This window comes from Emiliania huxleyi, assembly GCF_000372725.1.
Source record: "Emiliania huxleyi CCMP1516 unplaced genomic scaffold EMIHUscaffold_10, whole genome shotgun sequence".
Lineage (NCBI taxonomy): Eukaryota > Haptophyta > Isochrysidales > Noelaerhabdaceae > Emiliania > Emiliania huxleyi.
The window spans coordinates 1,105,490-1,129,985 of record NW_005202427.1 but is presented as its reverse complement, the minus strand read 5'-3'; the positions used below and the strand labels follow the sequence as shown (position 1 = coordinate 1,129,985).

The 24,496-nt window shown below is 66.4% G+C and overlaps 5 protein-coding genes across 5 annotated transcripts; 2 read left to right on the top strand and 3 right to left on the bottom strand.

Annotated features, from left to right (window-relative positions):
* Nucleotides 1-201: 201 nt before the first annotated feature.
* On the top strand, nucleotides 202-951 carry EMIHUDRAFT_448787 (hypothetical protein; the record flags this gene model as incomplete). Its single annotated transcript, XM_005793772.1, has 3 exons — nucleotides 202-503; nucleotides 575-682; nucleotides 749-951. A coding segment is annotated over one exon (235 nt), but the record flags the coding sequence as incomplete, so codon positions are not given.
* A 12,579-nt stretch (nucleotides 952-13,530) lies between these two features.
* On the bottom strand, nucleotides 13,531-15,729 carry EMIHUDRAFT_448786 (hypothetical protein; the record flags this gene model as incomplete). The annotated part of the gene is made up of 10 exons (XM_005793771.1): nucleotides 15,673-15,729; nucleotides 15,261-15,531; nucleotides 15,055-15,157; nucleotides 14,847-14,941; nucleotides 14,674-14,778; nucleotides 14,532-14,593; nucleotides 14,289-14,378; nucleotides 13,935-14,228; nucleotides 13,645-13,717; nucleotides 13,531-13,563 (listed from the first exon to the last, which is right to left on the bottom strand). Exons 1-10 carry the CDS (start codon nucleotides 15,708-15,710, stop codon nucleotides 13,531-13,533), a joined length of 1,164 nt encoding a protein of 387 aa, XP_005793828.1. The 5' UTR covers nucleotides 15,711-15,729.
* A 1,080-nt stretch (nucleotides 15,730-16,809) lies between these two features.
* On the bottom strand, nucleotides 16,810-17,517 carry EMIHUDRAFT_62516 (apolipo protein A-I binding protein; the record flags this gene model as incomplete). Its single annotated transcript, XM_005793770.1, has 1 exon — nucleotides 16,810-17,517. One exon carries the CDS (start codon nucleotides 17,515-17,517, stop codon nucleotides 16,810-16,812), a length of 708 nt encoding a protein of 235 aa, XP_005793827.1.
* Nucleotides 17,518-19,380: 1,863 nt separating this feature from the next.
* EMIHUDRAFT_448785 (hypothetical protein) lies at nucleotides 19,381-20,953 on the top strand (the record flags this gene model as incomplete). The annotated part of the gene is made up of 6 exons (XM_005793769.1): nucleotides 19,381-19,399; nucleotides 19,470-19,569; nucleotides 19,652-20,197; nucleotides 20,271-20,374; nucleotides 20,437-20,527; nucleotides 20,645-20,953. The coding sequence occupies exons 3-6, from the start codon at nucleotides 19,706-19,708 to the stop codon at nucleotides 20,951-20,953; spliced, it is 996 nt and encodes a 331-aa protein (XP_005793826.1). The 5' UTR covers nucleotides 19,381-19,399; nucleotides 19,470-19,569; nucleotides 19,652-19,705.
* A 319-nt stretch (nucleotides 20,954-21,272) lies between these two features.
* Nucleotides 21,273-21,954, bottom strand: EMIHUDRAFT_309085 (hypothetical protein; the record flags this gene model as incomplete). The annotated part of the gene is made up of 4 exons (XM_005793768.1): nucleotides 21,273-21,404; nucleotides 21,434-21,539; nucleotides 21,619-21,731; nucleotides 21,769-21,954. The coding sequence occupies 4 exons, from the start codon at nucleotides 21,952-21,954 to the stop codon at nucleotides 21,273-21,275; spliced, it is 537 nt and encodes a 178-aa protein (XP_005793825.1).
* Nucleotides 21,955-24,496: the final 2,542 nt, after the last annotated feature.

The following is a 24,496-nucleotide window of genomic DNA, read 5'->3' as shown; positions in this document are numbered from 1 at the left end:
GTTGTCGGCCGTGAGCGCCTGGGCGATCGTGTTGTAGAAGTTCTCCTTGTCGCCCGAGATGGTCGCGTTCTCCGGCTTCGTGCCGTGCCACCCCGCGACGGTGTGTGGGCGTACAGGTGAGTGCCGTTCTTGGAGAACGGTACCTAGGTACCTCCTGTATCGGAGTTTTGTTAGTATCGAGGTCTCGGGAGTTTTGTGCGCGATAAATTCGTGCCGTCCGCGGCGAGCCGAGCCAGGCCACGGCGCTCGGCCTGTTGAGAGAAGACCTTCCCGGACGGCAGTGACAATTTACCCGACATCAATCGTCGACGGCAAGCTCGAGAACTGCGCCTCCAAAGTCGCCCAGATTCGCCTCTCGCGGCGCGCTGAGTCAGTATCGCCGGTGCGCCAGCCAGCTCTGCTCCACAGCAGGGCATGCCTGACTGGCTCCTGCTAGCCGTGCGTCCTGGTGGCATCCATTGCCAGCTCAGGTAGCCTCAGGAGGTCGCCTCGCGCACAACTCGGCGCCGCACAGCACCGCTCCGCGTTACTACCGAGTTAGTATCGTCGACCCACAGAGACTGCTCTTCTGTAGGTGGAGCCGACAAACGCCGGCCGGGTCGGCCCCGCCGCCCCCATCGCCGCCGCCGGGGCGGCTGCGGCCTCGGCGGACCATCCGGCGCGCCGCGCGCCCGACGGGGAGGCGTTCACCACTCCTGGATCCTCACCCTGCCACGCCTTCGTGCAGACGCCGTGGCACCCACCTCAGGCGCCGCTCGGACTCGGTTGACGGCCGCCCAAGTGCTTGGCTCGTGCCCAGCCGACCGGCAGGCGATGCCCACTCGCTGCTAGGCTAATCTCGGGCTGTCTTGCGGCGGTGTGGTGCCGTGAAGGGCACCCGGCACAAAACTACGATAGTTAGTACCGTGCGGGGGCAGTGCATTTAATTCTGTCAAAAATCGAAATGTGCTCTGTGGGACTTATTGGGCTAGGGTCATACGTCCGGGAGGCCCCCCATGCGTGCCGTAACGAGCCACGGTGCGGTATGACTCTGTTCACGTTCACACCTCTTCAATAGCGCAAAACTCCGATACGTGAAATGAGCCCACGGCTCTACTAGTGTAGCCAAACGTCAGATTCGACTGGAGAGTACCCGGCATGGGCCGGGGAAAACCATCGAGTGCACGATGTTCACACCCTGACAGGGGAATCCTGTATTGGGGACGGGCGCACGAAACGGACGGTTTCGATGCTCGACGTCTCGTGCCCGACTCTGACTCGCGCGACTGCTTCTGGCTGCTCGTTCCGCATTCTTCTATGGCCAGTACTGTCCCGGATCCTTCGTCACAGGGCGCGACGACGCGGCACGCGGCGCGGCGCCGCGGCAGTGACACCCGTCATGACGACGCATCACGCAAGCCTTCTGGGATCACATCGCTTGATTTTCCGCTGGTGGATGGAATCAAGAAGGCGGTGTAGACGTGCGTGCGGAGGTGGTCGCGCCGTCCGTCACCTCGCAACGGACGCGGAGTACGCGGACTGAGGCGCCTCGTCGGGGGAGAGGGCATGCAGGAGCTCCCGTCAGGCATGGGGAGAGGGCATGAGGAGCTCCCGTCAGGCATGGGCGAAGTGCACAGGGAGTGACGGGGATGCTAGAGGCGGTGAGTGGCAGCATCAGACAGCGGCGCTGTCTTGCACCTGTCGGAGCTGGCACTGGTGCAGCAAGGGGTTTGCCTCAGGTCACGGAGCCAAGCGCCGCACAAGCCGCTGAGGCCGCTGACTGAACAGGAGCTGGTGAGATGCTGCGTACGGACTCGACGTGCTCGGCTCTACGGCGTCACGCCGTCGTGGCTCTGACGAGGCGCACGGCACGTCGTGAACGAGGTCGCTCTTATTCCGCCATCAGCAGCGCGCTGCGCAGGCCACTGAGGCCGCAGAGGGAACAGGCCTGCACAGCTGCGAGCTCGACCGCGAGCCTCGATAGCGGGCGCGAGCTGGACCGTGTTGGGGCGCGGTTCAATCTCGATCATCACGCCGTCGTGGCGTTGGCGAGGCGTGTGGTGCGCTGGCAGCGCCGCCGCCGCCTGCTCTCCTTCATCTCGAGGCGGGATCGCGAGCTCGGGCGAGCTCGGGCGAGCTCGAGCGAGATGTCGGACATGGACTCGACGTGGTCTGCGTGAGCTGATGTCGATCATCACGCCGTCGAGGCGTTGGCGAGGCATGGGGCGCGATGGCAGCGCCGCCGCCGCCTACTATCCTTCATCTCGTGACGAGATCGCGAGCTCGGTGATCTCGGGTGATCTCGAGCGAGAGGTTGGACATGGACTCGACGTGGTCTGCGTGAGCTGATGTCGATCATCACGCCGTCGAGACTTTGGCGAGGCGTGGGGCGCGCTGGCAGCGCCGCCGCCGCCTACTCTCCTTCATCTCGTGACGAGATCGCGATCTCGGTGATCTCGGGTGATCTCGAGCGAGATGTCGGACATGGACTCGACGTGGTCTGCGTGAGCTGATGTCGATCATCACGCCGTCGAGACTTTGGCGAGGCGCGGGGCGCGCTGGCAGCGCCGCCGCCGCCTACTCTCCTTCATCTCGTGACGAGATCGCGAGCTCGGTGATCTCGGGTGATCTTGAGCGAGAGGTTGGACATGGACTCGACGTGGTCTGCGTGAGCTGATGTCGATCATCACGCCGTCGAGGCTTTGGCGAGGCGTGGGGCGCGCTGGCAGCGCCGCCGCCGCCTACTCTCCTTCATCTCGTGACGAGATCGCGATCTCGGGCGAGCTCGGGCGAGCTCGAGCGAGATGTCGGACATGGGCTCGACGTGGTCTGCGTGAGCTCGGACGGAGGCGTTAGGACAACGCAACCCTAACCCGTAGCCAAATTGGCACTCGGGCGTGTGCGCGCGTAGACACTACTCTCCTTGCTGTGTGTCCCTACGGCATATTAATGCCGATAAATGCCTCAAGAGCCGAGTGTGGGCCGGAAAGCCCAGCACTCTCTCGCCAGGAAGCATCGCAACACAAAGAGCTACGTGAAATGAGCCCACGGCTCTACTAGTGTAGCCAAACGTCAGATTCGACTGGAGAGTACCCGGCATGGGCCGGGGAAAACCATCGAGTGCACGATGTTCACACCCTGACAGGGGAATCCTGTATTGGGGACGGGCGCACGAAACGGACGGTTTCGATGCTCGACGTCTCGTGCCCGACTCTGACTCGCGCGACTGCTTCTGGCTGCTCGTTCCGCATTCTTCTACCCACCACCATCCCCTTATCTCCTCCAGTGTCTGAGCAGTCGAACCGTATGGCAAGGCCAAGCTGCTCAACTTGAGGGGACGAGGCCAGCATTAGCAGTAGTGTCGCTAGCTTAGCGGTGGGATATGCACGCGCCAACGCCCGTCCAGGACGGACGGAGGCGTTAGGACAACGCAACCCTAACCCGTAGCCAAATTGGCACTCGGGCGTGTGCGCGCGTAGACACTACTCTCCTTGCTGTGTGTCCCTACGGCATATTAATGCCGATAAATGCCTCAAGAGCCGAGTGTGGGCCGGAAAGCCCAGCACTCTCTCGCCAGGAAGCATCGCAACACAAAGAGCTACAGGGAGGTAGTTCTTCGGGAAGTTGACAGGCGCACGGGCGCGCTCCTCCGCAGCCTCGGCCGCCTCGAGGTCGGCGAGAGCGGCCGTCGCCTCGGCCGTGGCGGGCAGCGATTTGCGAGGATGGAGAAGTGGCGCAAGCGCGGCGGCGGCGACCTGGAGCCGGTCCTCGCGAGCAGCGCCGTCGCCCTCCTCGACGCGCAGTGGATCATCCGCCACGCCGAGGCGGGCGGCACCCTCACTCACCGCCAGGCGCTGCCCGAAGAGGCCTTCCTCTCCCTCGCTGACCTCGTCAAGGCAATCCATGAGGATGCCGTTTTCCTTCCCGTCGCCGCGCTCTCCTACCCGTGGCTGACCAAGGACCACCCCGACCCGCGGGGAGCCAACCTCGCCCGCGTCGCGAGGGCGCTCAGGGCCCTGCTCACCGCTGAGTACATCCCGCGGCTCGGCGTCTTTTGGGACTTCGGTTCGCTGCACCAGCACCCCGACCCCGCCAACGGCGTCGTGCGCACCGAGGAGCAGAACGCGCTCTTCAAGCAGGGGCTGGGCTGCCTCGGCACGCTCTACTCCCACCCGCAGACATTCGTGCTGCGGCTGACCTCCTTCCCGGACGGCCACGAGGCGGAGGACCACGCCGAGGGCACCAACGTGGCCAAGTACTTTGACCGCGGCTGGTGCTACACCGAGAACGCCTGGGCGAGCCTGACCAAGGACGGCTTCCTCTCGCTCGACCTCGGCCAGATGCGCGACGGCGAGGAGTACGGCTTCCACAGCCTCACCGGCGACTGCACCCAGAGCGGCGGCCGGCGCCCTCCGCTGCTGCCGTCTGTGTTCGCGGCGGAGCTGGAGACGAAGAGCTTCACCAACGGCAAGGACGACAAGCCGCTGGTGAAGCGGCTGTACGAGGCCGCCTTCAAGGAGCAGTTTGGCAAGGCTACCGTGCTGGACTACACCAGCCTCGACTGGGGCGACGCGGAGGCGGCGCAGCTGGCGGAGGTCCTCGCGAGCGGGGCAGCGCCGCGGCTCGGGACGCTCTATCTCAGCAACAACAAGATTGGCGACGAGGGTTGCAAGGCGCTGGCCGCCGCCCTCGGCAAGGAGGGAGCAGCGCCGCGGCTCGAGTTCCTCGATCTCGAAGGCAACCAGATTGGCGACGAGGGTTGCAAGGCGCTGGCCGCCGCCCTCAAGGAGGGGGCCGCCCCGAGCATGAAGGCGCGAGACGCCCCGCCCCCTCGCCACACGCCCCTCCCCGGCCCAATGCTCATCGCACCTCCCCTCGCGTGCAGACGCTCGTCGTGGGCAGCAAGAAGCAGCCTGAGCTGGTGGCCGTGTGCGAGGAGCGCGGCATCGACCTCTAGTGAGCCACCCAAGCCGCGGCACCGTTTGGCACGTCCTCTTGGGACGGCTCGATCGCGGTCTTGGCGGTTTCCCGCGACATCGGGTTTCCCTCTCGCGCCTCGTCGGCCCTCTCGCGCCTTCCAGCAGACACTGCGGAAGGCGGTGAGATCTGCCTGTCGTTTTCCTTTCGGTTTGTTCGTTTGGAAGGTCACTTGGAGCACGTGCGTCGTTCGTCGGACTCAACCCTGTAGAGGTACAAACGTGGGCGGCGGCCACGGTGCGGCTGGAACTTGGTCCGCCTTTCCCACTCATAAGGCCCTTTTCTGCGCTAAAATGTGCGCTCCGCGCCCCTAGCACCGCGCCGTCTCCCCCGCCGTGCCCGCGCCACATGTCACCTCGTACTCCCGCGCGCGGTTTCCCTGGTCCGCCTCCCCCCCGGCCACTCGGCTCTACGCGCCCGGCGGGCTCGGCCTCGCAACTATGTGTGTGCGGTGAGCCGCCCCACCGTCGGGCGCGATCGGCCTTTGCGGCGCACAGGATGGTACTTCCCGATTTATGTGGCGCATACCACCGCCCCCCCAACCCTCAGCACCCTCATGGCAAGCACTACGCCAATTATTCAGTGACAGAAAAATCGGTATCTCACGGAATCCAACCAAAACCGCTGCAGGTCCGGGCGGGGCCGAAAGCGGCCTTTGCTGCCAGAGAGCTACAACGTCAAGAAGGTCATCGCGTGGCGGCAGAGAGCTGGGGGGATCGAGCTTCTGACCGCTTGGGAAGACTACGAGGTCGATGGTTGGACGTGGGAGCCCCTCGACAACATCCCCGAGCGGTTTGTTCGGGCCTTTCACGCGCAGCGCGAACGTCTCCCGCCATCCTTTTTCTACGTCGTGACCAGGATGCGCGACCAGATCGCCTTCAAGGTGATCGAGAGGACCGGCCCGATGTTTGGGCTTGCTGTCCTGGTCGAGGAGGCCTCCCTGCGCGAGTATGCGCTCGCGCTGCTGCAGTACTTCTCTACTCCTCCGAGCGGCACAAAGGCCAAGATCGCGGTCAAGGAGGACCACTGGCAGCGGGCGCACACACTCACCATCTTCTCGCAGGAGCACGCCGCGTGGATCGTGTCGCTGCACGAGTCGCGGCCTACCCACGGCGTCGGCGCGCTCCGCATCAGGGGCGCGCGACGCATGTCCAACATGCTGCTCGTCGCGTGCAATGCTCGCACGCCGATGCGCCTCTCCTTTGTGGAGCCGCGCGCAGGCGGCTCCGACGCGCCTGCCCCCGGCTCCTACAAGTTCACGGTCGAGTTCACCACCGTGGGCATCAACTCGGCGACGGGCGACATCATGCCGTACACCGCGCCGACGGACGAGCTGCGCCTCGAGATGGCAGAGGCGCACGCGCTGGTTGCGTACGCAAAGAAGACGCTCAAGCAGCCGTGGGCGGCGGAGCCTGTCCGGCACAGGCTGCGCGCTAGCGGCTGGTGCGACCAGCCGGTGGCGTTTCAGTAGAATCCGTACATACCGGCACAGTCTAGCGTGTGAGTGTGCCCCCACCCACACTGCACACACGCGCGCGGCCCGCGCCCTGGTTCCCGCTGTGCCCTGCACTATGCAGATACTAGCTTGTCCTGGTACGTACTTTATGCGGGGCATGTGGCTCATTAGAGGGCCTGGTTGGTTTATTAAAGGTAATACTACACAAACCGTCCCTGGGACTGAACAGGAGGCGAGAGGCGCGCGCGCGTGAGCAGCTGCTCGGAGTTGTGTGTTGTGTGTGTGTTCTCGCTCGAGTTCACCAGACAAGCCGAGCGTATCGTGCGAAGATGCTCGCGCAGAACGCTGGAGCACCCAAAACGCGGAGCGCCCACGGCTGCTGTTCCGCAGCGCTTTCCGACGGCATGTTTTGCCTAGAGGCGGGCGGTGTGGTGCAGCTCGCGTGCGGTCGCTGTCACCGCCCTGCCGAGCCAAGCCGTCTGAGGTCGACAGCGCGAGTTGGCTGGCGTCGCAGAGCGCCTTGCCGGCCGCGCACATCATTTGTGCTCGCACTTGGGGCGAAACAACCCGCTCCCAATACAGTGCCGCGTAGATCTGCGCCCGCCGCTCGATATGGCCCATCCGGGCGCTGCGCCAGCAGGCGGCGACCTGCGGAAGTGAGTGGCCGAGAGATTCCGGTGCTCACCCGCGGCGTGTGCCTACTCACTTAGGCTTCACTTGGCCCAGATCTGGTATGAAAGGACCCGATTGGGGCTTGGCCGGAGCCGGGACGACTGTCAAATAGGCCCGCCATTTGAGGCTGCGATTTTGCCCCTCTCGTTTCCGCACCGTGGCAGCTGCGGTGGCGGGGAGGGCGAGGGTGGCGGGATGCCAACGCGCAACGGACGGTGGGGCGGACGGTGGGGCGATGCCGAGGGGGGCGGCGGAGGTAGTGGCACTCGCAATTTGGCAGGCGCCACAAGGGCAGAGCGTGTTGTCAAAAAAAAGATCAAATGTCGGCGGTCAAAAGCGTCCTTCACCAAAACTCGGCGCTTAGTTCCTCCACTGCTTCCTTCACCCTCGAAAGTCAACAGTCCTCTCAGGTCAGCGCCGCCCCGCGCATCCCACCCCTCCTCGTACCTCTGCTCAGCGCGACGCCTCCGCCCGCAGACGCCATGCTCGCCATGTCAGCGCTCGTGACCGCCGCGCCCGTTGCGCCTGGGCCGGCGCCGTTCCTGAAGCCCGACGACGGCAAGTGCATCGGCGACTACTTGGACTGCAACATCTGCAACAACACGCTGTACCTCGACCCCGCTGGCAGTCACGAGCTTCCTATCGGCTTCATGGACGAGCACACCTTCACGTGCCCCAACGCGCGAGGCGCCAACTGGAAGCAGCTCAGTCAGGGTTCCGGCTACGACTACGCCGTTCCAGGGACCAAGCAAGGCGCCAGCTACCTCCAGGCTGCGCGAGGGACGCATGTCGTCATGTCACAGTCGACCAATGGCGTGACCTCCAACCCCGACCAGACCCTGTTCTGCCACTCGCTCCGCAACCCTGGGACCAACCCTGACGGGTCTCAGATCACCCCGACCCGGCAGAACGCCGCCGTGCCGCGCATCTACTCGGACAAGAACACAAAGATCTACTCGATGACGGGCCTGTCCTACATGCAGTTCAACACGGACCCGACATGGATGGGGCTGGGGTCCGCCTCAAAAGACGACGGCAAGATCGCGTGCGGCATGTGCCTCCAGCTCTTTGGCGAGGTCACCGGCATCGACAGGGAGACGGGCGCTCTGCAGAACGGCGGCGCAGTCGTGCAGATCGATGAGCTTGGCTACGACGTCATCGTGATGGTTGCGGACCAGTGCTACGATGGCTTCAGCGATGGCAGCAAAACGGAGGTCGAGAAGCGCAACTGCGGCTCGGGCCACCTCGACCTGGATGTCTTCGACCCCGCGACCAATGCTAACGCCGGCAAGACCTGGTGGAAGGCGGTGCCGTGCCCGGTCACTCTCCAGGGAGACGACGGGAGCGAGTACACCGTGCCGATCGAGGCGGGCTTCAAGCAGGGCGATGTCCTCACGAACAACCACGACGGCTCGTACTTCATACAGTTCTTGACGTACTCGAGCATGTACCCCATCCAAAGCATGAGCTACGTCGCCGACGACGGCACCAAGCACGAGATGGGCTACGGCGCCTCCGCCGGCTGGTATCTCGGAAATGTCGACCTCGGCACGCCGCCGCACCGGTTTGAGCTCACGTCCGTCGAGGACGAGACCATCGAGTGCCACCTCGACGCGGAGTACTATTACCCGAAGCAGCGTGGCGGCAAGCTGAACGCCGTCGCCAACGGCACCGCACGCGCGATTGACGACGACGGCCACGTCAGCCCGCTCAACTGCCAGTTCGGCGGCACCTACGACTACCCGCCCTCGCCGCCCCCCTCACCGGTTACTCCCGGCGGCACCTGCGTCCAAGACTTCCAGCAGTGCGGCGGCGTTGTCGACAGCAAGCCCTGGGCCGGCCCCACGGAGTGCTGCAACCCCACCCAAGAGTGCATCAAGAAGAACGACTACTACTCCGGATGCAACACGCCCACGTCTGTCTAGTGTGCCCCAAGACCTCGTGTGTTCGTCTGTCTAGGTGCGTGTTCAATTTCGGTGTGTCTGCTGAGAGTTCGAGCGTGACGGTCGCGGGGTGAGAGTGTTGCGTTTGGCGGTACGCGCGAGACGCGGGGGCGACTCCACCTTAGGGCTGTGCCCTCTGTGGCTTTGCGTCACTAGTGATCGTTGCTTGCTGTCCATTGGCCACTCTTTGTGGGTCTGATTTTGTTTAGTACGATTGATCGAGCTGCACGTCCGTCCGTGACTGCGCGCGACGGGCGCATCTTGCTGAGTCTCTTCTTTTCGCACCCAACCAACATCCCCCAGGGTTCCAACTTTTTGCGGGGTATGGTATGGTAGTCTCGCGGCCCAAAGGGTGGGGGGGTATGGTCCTGACCGCCCATCCCCGGTCTCCGGGAGGCTGGGTCTGTCAGCAGACGGGGGTATGGTCTCGAAAAGGGTTGGCCGAAGTACCATACCAAACGCCCGCAAGAAGTCCGAACCCAGGCAAGAGGAGCCCACCCACAGCCGGCGCGCTCCGCGCGCGCAACATCTCTAGCGCCGGTAGTCGTAGGCGTCACCAGTCACATTGTGCGGAGCTCATAGTCCTTTCGTTCGACTTCGAGCCCTCGACTGAAGTAACGCGTCCTACATGCTGCCGCCATCGCTGCTTGCCGCCTCCGAAGACCTCATCCGCATCCCTTACGGAGCGGGCAGCTCGTCGAGCGAGGTTGCGACTGTCGATGACGTGATTGCCGGCGCCGCGCTGCTGAGGCGGGAGGCGTGTGCTCGCGCGGCTGCGCTCCGGTCCGGCTCGGCTTCCGCCGACGAGTCTGAGCAGGAGGCTGAGGAGAGCGAGGATGAGCAGCAGCAGTGGCTCTCGCTGCGCGTTCGACGCCCGGCGGCGGCGGAGGTGGCGGGTAGCATTGGCGGGAAGCTGTGGGACGCCTCCCTTCTCATGTCGGCGTGGCTGCTGGAGAACCCGAGCTTGCTGCAGCCGGCGGGCTGCCGCACCCCGCGGGTCCTCGAGATCGGCGCCGGGCTCGGCCTGGTTGGGCTCGCAGTCGCGCGAGCACTGCCCGACGCCCGCATCACAATGTCCGACTACGACCCGGCTGTCACCTTTGCCGCCTTCGCCGCCGTCGCAAAAAACAAAATCGCACCTCGCCGGCACCGACCAGCCCCCCGACCAGCCCCCGGTGCAGGAGCCGTACGACCGCTCACCAAGCATGAAGCGCATGTCCGAGGACGCGATGAGCGAGCGGCTGGCGATGGTGCAGCGGCTCGTGGCGCAGCCGGTTCCTTCCTCCGATCCCGAGCCCTCCTGGATCGGCAACTCCATCTTTGTCGGCAACAAGCACCACGCCGCCGACGTGGCGCAGCTGTGCCGACTGGGAGTGACGGCCGTCATGAACTGCGCGCCGAGCGGCATTCGTGGCCTGCCGATCAACGACTACCGCGAGAGAAGCATCTCGTACTCATTCACGAACGTCGCGCAGGACGCTCACACCTATCCGATTCTGCACACGAGTCCCGAGGGCGCCCACAGCGAGCACCTCGAGGCCGCCGACGCCTTCTACCAGAGCGTCCTCTCCTCGGGCGGAAAGGCAATGTTCTTCTGCGTGGCCGGCCAGAACCGGTCGGCGGCGCTCGCCGTCGCGGTGCAGCTGCTGCACGGCACATCGCTGGAGGAGGTGCTGCAGATCTGCCACCGCACGCGCCCCTTCATGCTCGAGAACGTCGGCTTCCAGAGGCAGCTGATCGAGCTCGAGACAGCCCAGAGCGGCCAGGTCCACCCCGCGTCCTCGATGAAGCTCGCGCGGCCGAAGCCGCTCTTGGCCACGAGCTCGGGGCCCTTCAGCGCCAGGTCCGAGGTGGTCGTGGAGCTGCTGGTGCCGGGGCTGCGCGCCTTCAACGTCGCCGTCAAGGCCGAGAGCACGATAGAGGAGCTGCGGGCGACGCTGACGGCGCGGGTCAACGAGCACATCGCCTCCGACGAGGGCGCGACGAGCGGCTCGAGCCAGGGCGGCGGCGACCTCGTCGTGGGCAAGGTAGCACGACACGCAGACCACACCTCTCCATGACCCACTCTTGGACCTGCTCGTGCTCTCCCCTCGTCCCTCTCAAGGCGTGGCTCGTCCTCACCTGCTTTGGGGTCGGGCCCGAGCTGGGCCTGCTGCTCGAGGAGGTGCCCGAGATGGCACCGAGGTTGCTCGAGATGACACCCGAGATTGCCCGAGATGCGTCGCCCCTCTTCCCCGGCCCAGGCGGTGGTGGAGGAGGCCGTCCTCTTCAGCCACCTGCGCAACGCCTTCCACCTCGAGACGGCGGAGGTCGGCGGCTGCGTGCGCTGGAACAGCTCCTGCCGCTTCGAGCTGATCGTCTTCAGCCTCGAGTCTGCGACGCGCGAGCATGTCCCGTTCAGCTTCCGCCACCAGGAGCGCGAGGGCGCGCCGGGCACGCTGCTCGCGGAGAGCATCATCGAGCCGCACCTGCGCGCGTGGGACTTTGTGACCGGCGAGGCGTACCGTTCCAAGACTCCGATGGTCTTCAGCTACGCCGACGACTCGCGGAGCAAACGCGACTTCATGAACATCTCGACGAGCAGGCACGGGAGATATGGGGAGATATGGGGAGAGACTGCTTAGACTTCATGGACATCTCGACGAGCAGGCACGGGGAGCGGCAGCAGTTCAGCGCGCCGGGCGAGGGCGGTATCCTCGGCATGGGCAACAACGCGATCGTGCACCGCGTCGACCTCGTGCTCGCGAAGCCGACCGGCCCCGGCGCGAGCCCGGGCGTGTCGAGCGCCAACAACTCTGTGAGCTCGACGCGCAGCGCCATGTCGATGATGGGACGCGCCATGTCGTTCGACTCGCTGCTGGGCGCCGAGGCGGAGCAGCGCTGGGACGCGGCCGTCAAGCGCGCCTTCTCTCTCAACAAGATGCTGGCCGCGATGGAGAGCAAGGCGGAGGCGGGGGTGGCCAAGCGGCTGCGACTGGCCGGCGCGCTCAACCGCCACGGGAGGTTGTTGGATACCCTCCCCCTCGCTCTCCCCCCCATCCCGAACACAGCCACTCCCCCCCCCCCCCCTCCCCCTCCCACAGGCTCTTGTACTTCTACGGCCTCGGCATCGCCCTGGCGAGCAACATTGAGGACCACGACGTGTACCACTTCGAAATCACTTTGCTGAGCCAGTACCAGTCCGACTTTTCCAGCTACACGCTCAAAAAGTTCATGGACGAGTACACGGCGCTGGTGCCCGAGGCGGGCGAGGCGGGGAGCGAGTCCGAGCGGACCCGCACGCTGCAGGATCAGTTCACGATTCTAAAGGTGAAAATCCTTCTCGTGAGCTTGCTCAACGCGTTCCGCGACCTGACGCTGATGGGCGTGCAGGCATTCGACTTCAACCACTTGAACAACGTCCTCATCTCGCGGGACTACAAGAATGCGAGGCTAATCGACATCGACGGCGCGTCGAAGGGCTCCATCCAGTTCCCGTCCAGATACATCGGCGGCGATGCGTCGGAGGAGCCGCGGAGCGACGACCCGCACAAGCCAGCCCTCGATGTCGACCTGTGCACGCTGCTGCCCGAGGTGGTGCAGCAGCTGCTGTTTGGTAAGGGGCGCGGCAAGCCCTTTGTCAACCAAAAGGTGTCCGAGGTGAGGCGCGCAAAGTCGGACGACGAGGCCAAGGCCTTGATAAAGCAGGTCCTGCAAGAGAACTTCTTCACCGCCGTCTTTGACGACGCCAAAGGCGCTAGCGGGACGCACTCTGGCGGCACGCGCGACAGCACCTTGATGGCGCGCATGCCCACTCGCGATGTCGCCAACAAGCACCTGCATAAGGTCAGGCCGCCGCCCTCGCCGCCGCCGCTGGTCCCGCCGCCGCTCCCACCGTTCCCACCGCCCATTCTCACCGCCACCCTTGCCGAGGTCGTGCCCCCATCGCTCACCGCGCTTGCGTGACTCTAACAGGTTGTCGAATGGCTCCACGCGGTGCTGCTGAGGCGAAGCCCATGGAAGACGTGGACCAACGACGTGTACGACGCCATCCGGTGCATCGACCACTTGCCTATCGCCTGACTCATATTGCGTCTACGCTGTGTTGTGTGTGCCGTCCACTGTGTTTGCGTTTTCTGGGCCCAGAATTTCTCTGGGTGCGCTCACAAGACTCAAACACACTGATATATCACTGCACAGAGTTTTTCTCTCGCGCGCCATGCGGACAACCCCCCATCCCCCAAGTCCCAAAACGCCGCCACGCCCACGGCTCGTACTATCTTTTGCAGACAGCCGTCGGTTTCGGCGGAAAGCGCCCAACCCTGCGCCCCCCCGGGCGCAGAGAGCCGCACCCCTCGGCCCGGGACCCGCCCTTTCAAGTCTCATACTGCTCTCCCCCCGCTTCCCGCTTCTCACCCTCTTCTCCTCGCGCCCCCCCGGCCCTCGTGGCGGGCCGGGCGTTTGTGTCGCACGAACGCGATGGCAGCGCGCGACCCACCTCTGCGCGACCCAAGGTGGCCCGCCTCACTCGTTGTCGTCGGCGTACAGGACGGGGTCCTACAGTGAGGGAGATGCTCTCACACTCCAGAGAGATTGCGGGCGCCACGTCCACCTCTCTGGGGGCCCGCAGCGTCTCACCATCTGCCGGAGGATGAGCCGCCGGTCAGCCTCGCCGCGCTTGTACACCTCCCTCTCCCACGGCTCTTCGGGCCTGAGCGGGCACCCTCGGGCCTTAGCACTTTCCACCCTCCTCTAGCTCCCGTCTCCGACGCTAGACTTGCGCGCCCGACGTGACGCTTGACGCCAGAGTGCGCGCAGCTGGCCCCGCCCAGAACCATGTACGCACGCCTGCAGCCATGCGGACGGCTGAGGCGTCGTCTGGGGACTTGGCGAGCCAAGACAAAATTTCCAGCCACGGGGCCGATGACCTGCTGTCGAGGCGGTGGAAGCGGCGCCGCGAGGTCGGCGGCCGGCCGTAGCCCCCGATGGCTGGTTGGGGCGATGACGCTGAAGGCTGCACCCTCGTTGCCGGAGAATTCGCCCCCGAGCCCTGCTCTCCACCGGGCGGGGTCTCGGCGTCATCGAAGAGGTCCTCCTTTGCAATCGGCCGGTTGTAGAGCGAGCCGCAGGAGCTCGCTGCAAAGCTCGGCGAGGGGGACGGCGCGCGAAAAGGCTGGCGGTGGGCTGCGGCAGACGCATTGATCGGGTCGAGGGCGACGCGCCTAATGGTCTCGCAAGGGTCATAATTGTCGTCGAATCAACGGGTCGTCGCAAAAGCACACTGCATCGGCGCCTCTGCTGCGGCTGCGGCGGCCGCTCCATGTGTTGCCGCCTGTCGCTGTCCGCGGTTGCGGGCCGGATCCCAAAGAAGCCTGCGCCGGAGCGGGGCGGCCGCGGGCTGTGCGCCGGCGCTCGGCGCGCCAGACCCATGCGCGGCGAGCTCGCGGGCTGGAGCGGACCGCCTGTGGGGAAAGAAGGAGTCGGCCGTCTAGGCTCTGTGTGGGCAAGCAAGGCAGGATGGCAACGCGCCGCGTGACGCCAGCGGGAGAGCCGCCAAAGGGACGGATGGCGAAGGCTGAGCCGTTGCCTGCAAGCCAAAACGTTGATTCTGAGTCTCTCCATGATGCTTGTGGTCTTGCCTCTGGAGCCACAAGGGGCGGGCCGCACCGTCGGCGGGCTCGAGCAAGGCGGTGAGCAAGCGACCAGGCGGTGGCGCTGGAAGAGGCCAAAGACCTCCTCTTGTGTGCGCTTGAGGCGAGCCCCCAGTCGCTCCTGGTGGGTTGGCGGTCCGGCTGTGACAGAGCGGCGTAAGGGTGTGGCCGCGAGCAGAGCGGCCGCACCTCGAGAGTTTGCAGCTCCTCGCGGCGCTGAGCGTCGAGGGCGTGCATCTCCTCGTTGTGTCGCTGCTGGCCGCGCTTGAGCTCGGCGTTCTCGCCTGAGAGGAGGGCAGCACCGCGCTCAGGCTGTCGCGACGCGGCAGGGCAAGGCAAGCCACCAGCGGCGAGGCGCGCCGTTGAGCGCCTCAATCGTTCCCGCCATTTCGCGCACCTGGTGACGGTGGGAGGGTGTGTTGCGGCGAGGAGCATATCTGGACGTCGTGCTGATTTCGCGCCTTGCCCTCGAGCTGACGCATCGTCTCGTCCCGCTCGGCCTGTGGCGGAGGAGGCGGCGAGGCGGGCGGCGCGTCAGCACACGTAGGGAGTCGAGGCGCTTTGTCAAAGGGGCACAACATTCGCAGAGCCCTCGCAGTGCACCTGCTGACGCAGCAGCGACTGCACAAGGCCGCCGTCCGAGAGCGAGGGGGTCGCTGCGGGCGTGCGAAACGGCGCGCTCGGCTTTGGGAAGCGGCCAAGCACAGCACCGTCCTGGCTGCTGCACTGTGATAGGCTGCCGGCCGAGCGCTGCGAGGCGCCGGCATCACCGTGAGCACTCGCGCCCGCGCGGGCCGCGAGCTGGTACGCGTCGGGGCGTGCGGCCGGCATCGGCGGCGGAAGCCCGAGCGCGGCCGGCCCGAGCTCGTACTTGCTGTTGGCGGCATGTGGGGCGGGGCTTTTTAGCGTATTTAGCGGCTGCCGTCGCGGGCGGGCTTGCAGCGCGATGGGGACTGCGGATGCAGTACTTTTTTGGCTGCGGGATCAGGCTCGGCGGGAGGCGGGGCGACGTTACCTGGGGCCGAGGAGGCGGCAGGCGGTCGCCATTGACATTTTGCCGGTCGTCCTTTGGTCGAGAGGGTCGAGAGTGGGTGCAGGAGATTTACGAGGTGTGTGAACAGCGTCTCGCCCAAAAAACCCATCTGACAGGCACTTGTGCTGCGGCTTGTGTGAGCGACACTGCTCGACGACTGCCGGCACACTGTGATACCAGGGCCAATGTGGCCTCAGGGCTCCTCTGTGGATGGCAACACTTGTCTACTCGCTGGAGCGAGCAGGAGGGCCCGGCGCACAACCCCTGGTCAACTCACCCTCCACACCCCGTAATTCCATGTTTCATTACAGCCGCACTTGGAGCACTTGGAGTGCAGTCGGTAACCTCACATCCAGGGCTGGGGGGCTAAAGAAGCACACCCAGCGGGCCAGATGATCGGCATCGGGTTACGGGCTAGAGAGCCCTAGCCCTGGGGGGTGCGCGTTCGCAGGGAAAGGGCCGTAAAGTAAACACGGGTCTCCGAGGGTTGGCTCCGCGTACCGGGTTTCCCCTTAACTGCAGGACGCGCCCTCTACTCGGAGCTAATAGACACAACACTTGCTGCACACCACTCTCCCGTACAGACACCTGCTTAGACCCTCGTCTCGGGGCTCACCGACCGTCCTCCCGGGGCTCCGGTTCTCCCCCCTTCGCGCTCGCTTGCTCGTCAGCCGAGCAACATGCGACAGCCGCTGTGGCCGTTTCACCCTCGTTGTTGGTGTCGCTTCCTCCGATGCTGCCGATTATCGCCCCTTTTTTCACCCGCTGAGTTTTTAAATCTCAGCGCCTGCAATTACCCCCCTGCGTGCCGTGTCCTGCCCTGCCGTACTGAACCCTCCACCGCTCCAGTCCGTCCTCCGTCGAGCCTGCGCCTCGCCAGTCCTCTGCGCTCTGGCTGTGTGGCTCTGTGTGCCTCTCTCTCGCGCAAGTCGCGCAGTCTGAGAGAGTGTGAGAGACCACTCTCCTGTTCTCGATCTCCTCTGTTGGCTACAAGCAAACCAAGGCTGCGGCTTTACTGCCTGCACCGCTCACTTCTGCACTCTCGTTCATACATACGTCTCAGAACACAAAAAAAGAAAAACAGCGCATCCCCGCAGTCACCGACCTCTAAGCGAGAGGCTAGAGCCTCACGAACTGCTCGGCGCCGGAAAAGGCGGGCTGGGTGAAGCCGTACTTTTCCAGGATCGCGGGTGGCACGAAGCGTCCGCCGAGGTAGTGCCGCCCGTCAAAGTGGGCAGCGCACGCCTTTGGCGCGGTGAGCGAGATGAGCACCGCGGGCCGGAGGTCGTCCGCGCCGCCGGCAGGGCCGCTGTCGACGTCCCAGCCCGATGGCACGTCGACCGAGACGAGCGGCAGCGTCGACGCGGCCATCGCCGGCAGGATGGCGTCGAAGGGCGCGCGGAGTGAGCCGGGCTTGAAGGAGAAGCCAAACACGCAGTCGAGGAGCATGTGGTGCGCCTCGTCGGCGCCGGGTGGCATCGCGTCCAGCACTGGGATGCCGAGCGCACCGACCTGCGCCGCGAGGTTGACAAAGAGAGGCTTCTGCGACCGCTTTGGGTAGATGATTGTTGGGCGGTAGCCAAAGTGCCAGAGGTGCCGCGCCGCCACGAGGCCGTCCCCGCCGTTGTTGCCCGGCCCGCAGACCACGAGAGGCCGCGGGTGCGAGCTCAGCGGGAAGGCGTCGGCCAAGGCCGCGGCCACCGACAGGCCGGCGAGCTCCATCAGGCTGTCGACAGAGAAGGACTCGAATAGCTCCTCGTCGACCGCGGCCGCCTCTGCGGCGGAGAGCAGCCTGCCACACGCCGCGCTGGCGCCGCTCGAGGCCATGCGCGCAGCGGCTGGATGAGATGGCACCGTCTGGAGCGAGAGCGGGCTGCGGAGGAGCAGCGCGAGCATCCACGGGAGGCTAGCGGGCCCAGCGCGAAGCGAAGCGCCTGGCCTCGTTGTTTTTCTTTTGGGGCCGCCGCAATTATTTTCGCGGTTCCAATTCTTTTCTTCGACCAAGGTGGCTGCAGCGCCGGAGCGCGAGACAGCGTCTGAACCTGCCTGCGAGCTGCAGGAGCACAAATGCTCTCACGTGCGCGAGAGCGCGCCAACGCGCAGCTGGCTGTGCTTGCGGACCGCGTCGACGACCGACTGGACCGGCTGGCCTCCCTGGGCGAGCGAGTCAGCGGGACGCCGTCGAAGCCGGGCGCGCTGCCGCTGGCGTCGCCCGTGCCATCCTCACCTGCACCAGCGCCGACGCCATCGCCTCGGCCGGCGACCGACCCGGCGGCAGCGAAGGCTTTCGAGAGCGTTCCCAAGGCGGAGCTGATCGCGCTGCTCGCCAAGACCAACTCGAGGTGAGCCCAGCCCCGTTCACCTTGCACCGGTCCCGCTTCGGCACGCAACGCTGTCGACGCTCGCGCGCTGCTCTGTCGTGCAGGTGTCGCTCGATGGAGGCGCGGTACGCCGAGCTGCAGTCGCTGCACAGCGCGGTGCTCGAGGAGAAGCGACAGCTCGCCGCGTCGCGCGGCCGTCCCTCGCGCGCTTCTGCGGCGGCCAACGGCGCGACGAGCGGCGAGGGCGGCGCGGGCCTGGAGCGGCAGCTGGTGGAGCGAGAGCTGCGCGCGCAGTACGAGGACCGCGTCACCGAGCTGGAGGAGGCGGTCGAGGCGTCGAGCTCGATCAAAAAGTCGCTCCAGGCCGAGGCTAGTCGCGCAGCAGCCTCGCTGGCGGAGAGCAGGGCAGCGCGCGACGAGGCGACGGCGACGGCGGCGCGCGAGGCGGAGGCGGCGGCTGAGAGCCGCGCGGCGGCGGCCGAGGCCGGGCGGGCGGCGGAGGCGGCGCAGCGCGCCCTCGAGAGCGCTCGCGCGAGCGCCAAGCGCGAGGAGAGGGCGCTTCTCGACCGGCTGACGGCGCTGCAGGGCGAGCTGGCGGCGGCGAGGGGAGGAGGAGGAGGCGGCGGCGGGGGAGGTGGAGAGGGCACGGCGGCGGCGCTGCGCGATCAGGCGGAGGAGCTGCGGCGGCACCACGAGCAGAAGGCGGCGAGCGCGGCGGCGGAGGCGGCGGCGGCGGCGGAGGCGGCGGCGGGCCGCGAGCGAGCGCTCGCCGGGGAGAGGGACGCGGCGCGCAAGGAGGCGGAGGGTCTGCGGGGCGAGGTGGCGAGGTGGGGGCAGGAGAGCGCGGCGGCGGCGGCGGCGGCGGCGAGCACGCGCGAGGAGCTCGCCGCCAAAGAGAAGGCGCTCGGCCGCGCGCTGACCAACTACCGCGAAGAGGCGCTCTCGTGGGTCACGGGGGGGGAAAGGGGTAGTGCCGCCCCTCCGTGGCCACTGCCTGACCCCGGCGCTGCTCCTGCCACAGGTGCTCCGGTGGGGCGACAAGCTGCAGGCGGTCGAGGCGCAGAGGGCGGCGGAGGCGGCGGCGGCGGAGGCCAAGGCGCGGGACGCCGAGGCGGAGCACGAGCGGCGCGAGGCGGAGGCCGAGGCGCTGGCGGCGCAGGCGGCCGAGGAGGAGCGAGAGCGCCACGCCGCCGCACTCGAGGCGGCGGCCGCCGACGCCGCCGCCGAGGTTGCGTCGTGGCGCGCGCGGCTCGAGGCGGCCGAGCGGCGCGGCGCGGCGGGCGTGCAGGCGGCTGAGCGCGGCGCCAAGGAGAGCGGCGACGAGTGGCGCGCGCCTAGGACATGTCTAGGAAGTGTCTAGGAAGTGTCTAGGAGAGCGGCGACGAGTGGCGCGAGGAGGACACGTCGGTGGCGGGTGGTGGTCACACGTCCGTGACACGTCCATGACACGCGCCTCAGGCGGTCGCGGCTCGAGGAGGAGCGGCTCGCGGGCAGGGACCGGCTGCTGAACGCGGAGCAGGAGGCGCTCGCCTCCAGGCAGGCGGCGGCGCGGCTCGAGGCGCGCGCTGCGGGGAGGGAGGGGGAGGGCGGGCCGTCGGGCGCGGCTCGCGCGGTCGGCTCAACGCCGCGGGTTGTGTTAGGCGGAGCGTGACGAACTCGCCTCGCGACTCGACGCGGTGCAGAAGGAGCTCCTCATGAAGACGGAGCACTCGACCGCCGTCCAGTCCAAGGCGCGTTCCGCCCTGAGCAGCGCGTCGGAGCACGAGGCGATCGTCGCGCGGCTCGAGGCGAAGCTGCGCCAGTCCGAGGCCGAGTACCGGTCGGCCCGCTCCGTGCGCGCATCGCTCGAGGCGGAGCTCTCCGCCGCGCGGCAGCAGCTCGCAAAAGGGCGCGAGGCGGAGGCCGAGGCGGCGCGGCGGCGGGGGGAAGAGCGCGACCAGGCCGAGGCGGCGCTGGCGGAGGCGCGCGGCGAGGCGGAGGCGTTGCGGCGGGCGGCGGGCGCGGCGGAGAGCGCGCGCGCGGAGCTGCAGTCGAAGCTCGACGCGGCGACCCGCCGGCGCGACGACGACGCCGCGGCGCACAGGGGTGCGCTGCAGCAGCGGGAGCGGCGCGTCGCAGAGCTCGAGGGCCAGCTCGATACGGGGAAGCCGTCCGAGGCTGCGATGTTCAACATTGCGCGCGACCAGGCGGGGGGAGGGCGCGAGGCGGGCGGCACAGCCACGGCACGTCCATGACCCGTCCGTGGCCCTTTGTCCCCAGGCCAAGCGCGACGCCGAGGCGGACAAGCTGCGCGCGCAGCTCGCCTCGCTGCGCAAGATGCTCAAGGAGTCGCACCGCGTGCTCTCGCACCTGATGAAGCAAGAGTCCGCCCTCAAGGCTGAGGGCCGGGGATTGCGAGCGAGATACCGCGACTCGTCACTCTCAGAAGAAGAGGCGGCGCACCACAGGCGGAGCTGGCCGTCACGCGACGCGACCTCGAGCGGCAGCAGGGCCTCAACGCCGTCTACCTCAAGAACGTGACCCTCGCATTCCTGCTCGCCGTCTATGGCGACGCCGACGACGAGGAGCACACACCTGCCTCGCGAGGGCATGTCCTGGACACGTCCACGACACGCCCGAGACATGTCCCGTAGGAGCACATCCGCCTCGCAAGGGTGCTGGGCACGGTGCTCTCCTTCTCGCCCGAGGAAACGGCCAAGGTGGAGGCGCGGATCGCAGAGTATTCGGAGTCGTGGTGGGGCGGCCCCGCGAGCCTGCTGCGCGACTCGCAAGCCGACGGCTACGCCGGCCTCACGGGCAGTCTCACCGAGACCATCACGGCGCTGCCCACCGCACTCAGCTCGTGGTTCTGGGGCGGCGGCACCGCCGCGCCCGCAGCAACATCGTCGAGCTCGTCGGCGCGGCCAGCCCTCGCCTCCCTTACTACGCCCGGCCGACCGTGAGGCGGCGCACTTTTCATACAATAGATACGTTTTTAGAATTGCAACGAAAGGACGTGGCGAGTCGAGAGCGCCCCTATCTCGCTAATCGTTGCTGTGCGTGTGGGCTGTGGCAATGGGGAATGGCCATGGGGCGCGCGCATGGGGGAAGACACTGCGCTGTGTCCCGCAGACTCCCCAGTGAACAGCGGTCAGCGCGCAGCGGCCAGCGCCCTAGGAGGTATCTTCTTCTCAATAACAAGGTCTGAGAGAGAGATTTTTGAAAACCAACACAAGAAATCACGACTCTCACAGTGATTTGGGCTCGGCAGCTTGTCAGCCCTCAGCCGAAGCTGGGGCCGGTCCCGTAGCCGAGAGAGCCCGCGCCGTTGAGTTCGACGCGGTCGGGGGGCCTTGCGGAGAGGCCAGCGAGTTGGCGATCGCTGTACTTCATGGTGTCATCAAGTGACCGCGACTGACAAGCCAGAGGTCGATACTCTGGACGACCCATAGGATGCCACGAATGCCTGAAGGAGAGGGAGGCGAGGCCAGAGGCAGACTCAGCTGCTCTCGGGTGATCTCGCTTTGGTGGCCGAAGGACCCGATGGTCCTGTCACATTCGCGTTCCGAGTCGTGGGGGTAGAAGATTGCGGGGGGGCATCGAGTCAGCACTTCCTTGTACAGCGGACCGCCAGGCTCGCCGGCAGCATCCGCAGGGAGGCAGCATATCAGGCACCAGTTTTCTGGAGTGCTCAGCAGCTGCGGCCGCGGTGGCAGAGTCGGCCGCGGTTCGAGCGAGCAGCTTTTGGCTGCGGGATCGCGCGTGTGCGAAATGCGACAACAGACGACAGACGACAGACGACAGACGGGAAAGCGCTGAGCGACTGAACGACCGTCGCCGCAGTCGACACCGCCGCCATTTTGACGAGCAGCGCGAGCGCGCTCGTCGGCGGCCAGCCGTCGCGGGCCGGGCCGAGCCCGGCCTCAAACGGCCGCGCCGCCGCAGCAGGCCCGGAGGCCCACATGGCGGCCGACCAGCTGATAAGGTGCTTCTCCAAATGTCTGTGAAGAGGAGCCTTACTTACACGCAGTACGTGTGCAGTCCCGGTCGGTGTAGCGGTGTTGCGGGGGTCATTCCGCGCGAGCGAGAGCCGAAGCCACGCCCGACGTTTGTGCCCGAGAACCGGACGCTGCTCCGCAAGACCGTCAGCGGCGGCGAGGACCCGAAGCTTGTCGCGCTGGCCAACGGCTCGATCTACGGCCCGTTTGCGCTCACCTTCAGCTCCCTCCCTCCGACGGAGACGCGGCCAGGGTGCCACCAGACGGGCCGCTCCGTCTCGCAGATGTTCATTGCCGCAGACGGTCTGCGCGTCTCTGCGGGAGGGGCGGCGGTCGCCTCGAGGCTCGACTGCGGCTGGACGCGGATTGCGGAGAAGAACTGGATCGCCTTCACGCACGAGGGGCAGCTGCACTACGTCTACTCAGTCGTCCCGCACGTGGTTGTCATCGCGCGCGCCGCAGACGGCGCGTGCCAGCGGCGCTACTCGACGTCAGCGTCGGCGCCGCTGAGCGCGCTCGCGCAGGCGGAGGGCGTGCGGGTCCACGGCTCGGCCACAGCGCTGCCGTATACCAACGGCACGTACCTCGCGCTCTTCCACTCGCTCCTCGAGGGCAAGTACGTCACCTTCGCCTACAAGTTCGCAGCCGCGCCGCCCTTTCCCGTCGTCGCTGTCTCGCGCGCGCTGCCGCTCCCTCGCTCGGCGCGGAGCTTCCCGAGCGGCCTCGCGCTGCCGCCTGGCTCGGACAAGGTGGTGGTGAGCTACGGCCACGCCAACTCGGAGTCGCGCGCGCTGGTCATGTCGCTGCACCACCTCGAGTCGCTCTTTGACTGGTGCGGCGAGGCGGAAGCGGCGTGACGTGTGCGTGAATTGTACGTAGCTCCGTACGTTACTCTGTGCCCCGCTCTCCCTGTAGTATACCGGGCTGTACGTAACGAAGAGAGACCATCAGCATAGCCGCGCCGCGAGATCCTCGCCGCTCGCGGCGGCCGAGGCAGTCTGACATGCGTGATGTGGGGGAGGAAGGCGATGCCCCCTCCCCTCCCCACAACCCCCGACACACACGACACACAACACAGCGAGTCAGCAAACAATCACGATGCACCACCTTCTAGTGCCACCAGCCTTCTAGCGCGCCACGATGCACCAGCCTTCTAGTGCCAGGCTGAGCGCGCAGCGCACGTACAGAGAGAGAGGAGGAGTGCGCGAGGCGAGAAATCTCCTCTCCCCTCTGGTCATATGTCGGCCCTCTTCGCTCTTGTGGCGCAAATTGCGACCTGCATGTTACGTGCGTCAGACCAAGGAAGTTGTCTCCCAAATACGTGTGTGTCTCGCGCCTTGCGGGGGGGGAGCGGAAAGGAGGAACCTCTTCCCAAGAGCACCACTCTTGGAGCGCCGCCACTACCACCCAGAGCGCTGCAAGCAGCGCCGGGCAATGACGGCTTACCGCCCACCCAGCCCCCCCTCGGCACACCCCGGCAGCCAATGTGTGACGGCTCGAACCCGCTAAGCCATCCCGCAAGCGGGATAGCCCGCCACTCGAACCCGCAAGCGGGCGTACGAACCGCGAGCGGCTCGCACTCGTGACACGCAGGCGTCCGCCAGACGGCGCCGGGGCTAGGCGACCGAAGAGGAACTACGGCAAGAACCGCACACCACCCGCTGACGAGCGCTCGCGGAACTGGTCCGCGGCGCCCGCCAGGGGCGTGTGTGTGTGTGTGTGTGTGTGTGTGTGTCTGAGTGTGTGTGTCTCGCGCTTGCGGGGGGGGAGCGGTGGTGCTACTACTCATCATACGGCTGGTCGCCTCGCCATTCCTCGAAGCGAACTCGCAGCACTCACACCATCGCGGCTGATGCACAGTCCTGGTGTGCAGTCGTCTGCACGAGAGTCGAAAGAGAGGCGCCGCACTCTCAGCTCAGCTGTCCTCCCCTCGCATCTCGTTTATGGTAACATCTTCTCTAAATGCTCGCTTGTGGTATACCTCTGGTCTTCATTGGATATTGCTCTCCGATCGTGCCACGTGCGTCCTCACGTCGGTCGCCCTTACCGGCCGCCGCTCTACCCGCCGCTCGAGCGCCGCCGCCGCAACCACTTCTCAAGCTCGAGCGTCGCCTGCGCTTCCTTGACCCGGCGCTCCATCTTCTCCTCTGAAGTCTCCTTCCTCTGATAGCCCTTGGCCTTATTCTGGCTCAGTATCATTTCGCGGGGGTACGTCTTGCCCTTTTGCAAGCCGCCCCGGACCACCGCAGCCTCTGCCCACGAGCCATGCTTTTCGATTTCTTTGTCAGTGATCTCCTGCATCACCCCGTCGAGCGCCACCATCGCGGCCGCCAGCTCCACCTGCTGGCGGTCGTACAGCTTGGGCACCTCCTCCTCGTCAGCCTTGCCAGTGAACTTCGCAGCGCGCAAGCTCTCCTTCACAGTCTCTGAGTTCTGCCAGTGGCCCTCCGGCTCGGTCGGTTCATCTAGGCTCGAGATGACGTACACTTTGGCTCGGCACTTCGAGAC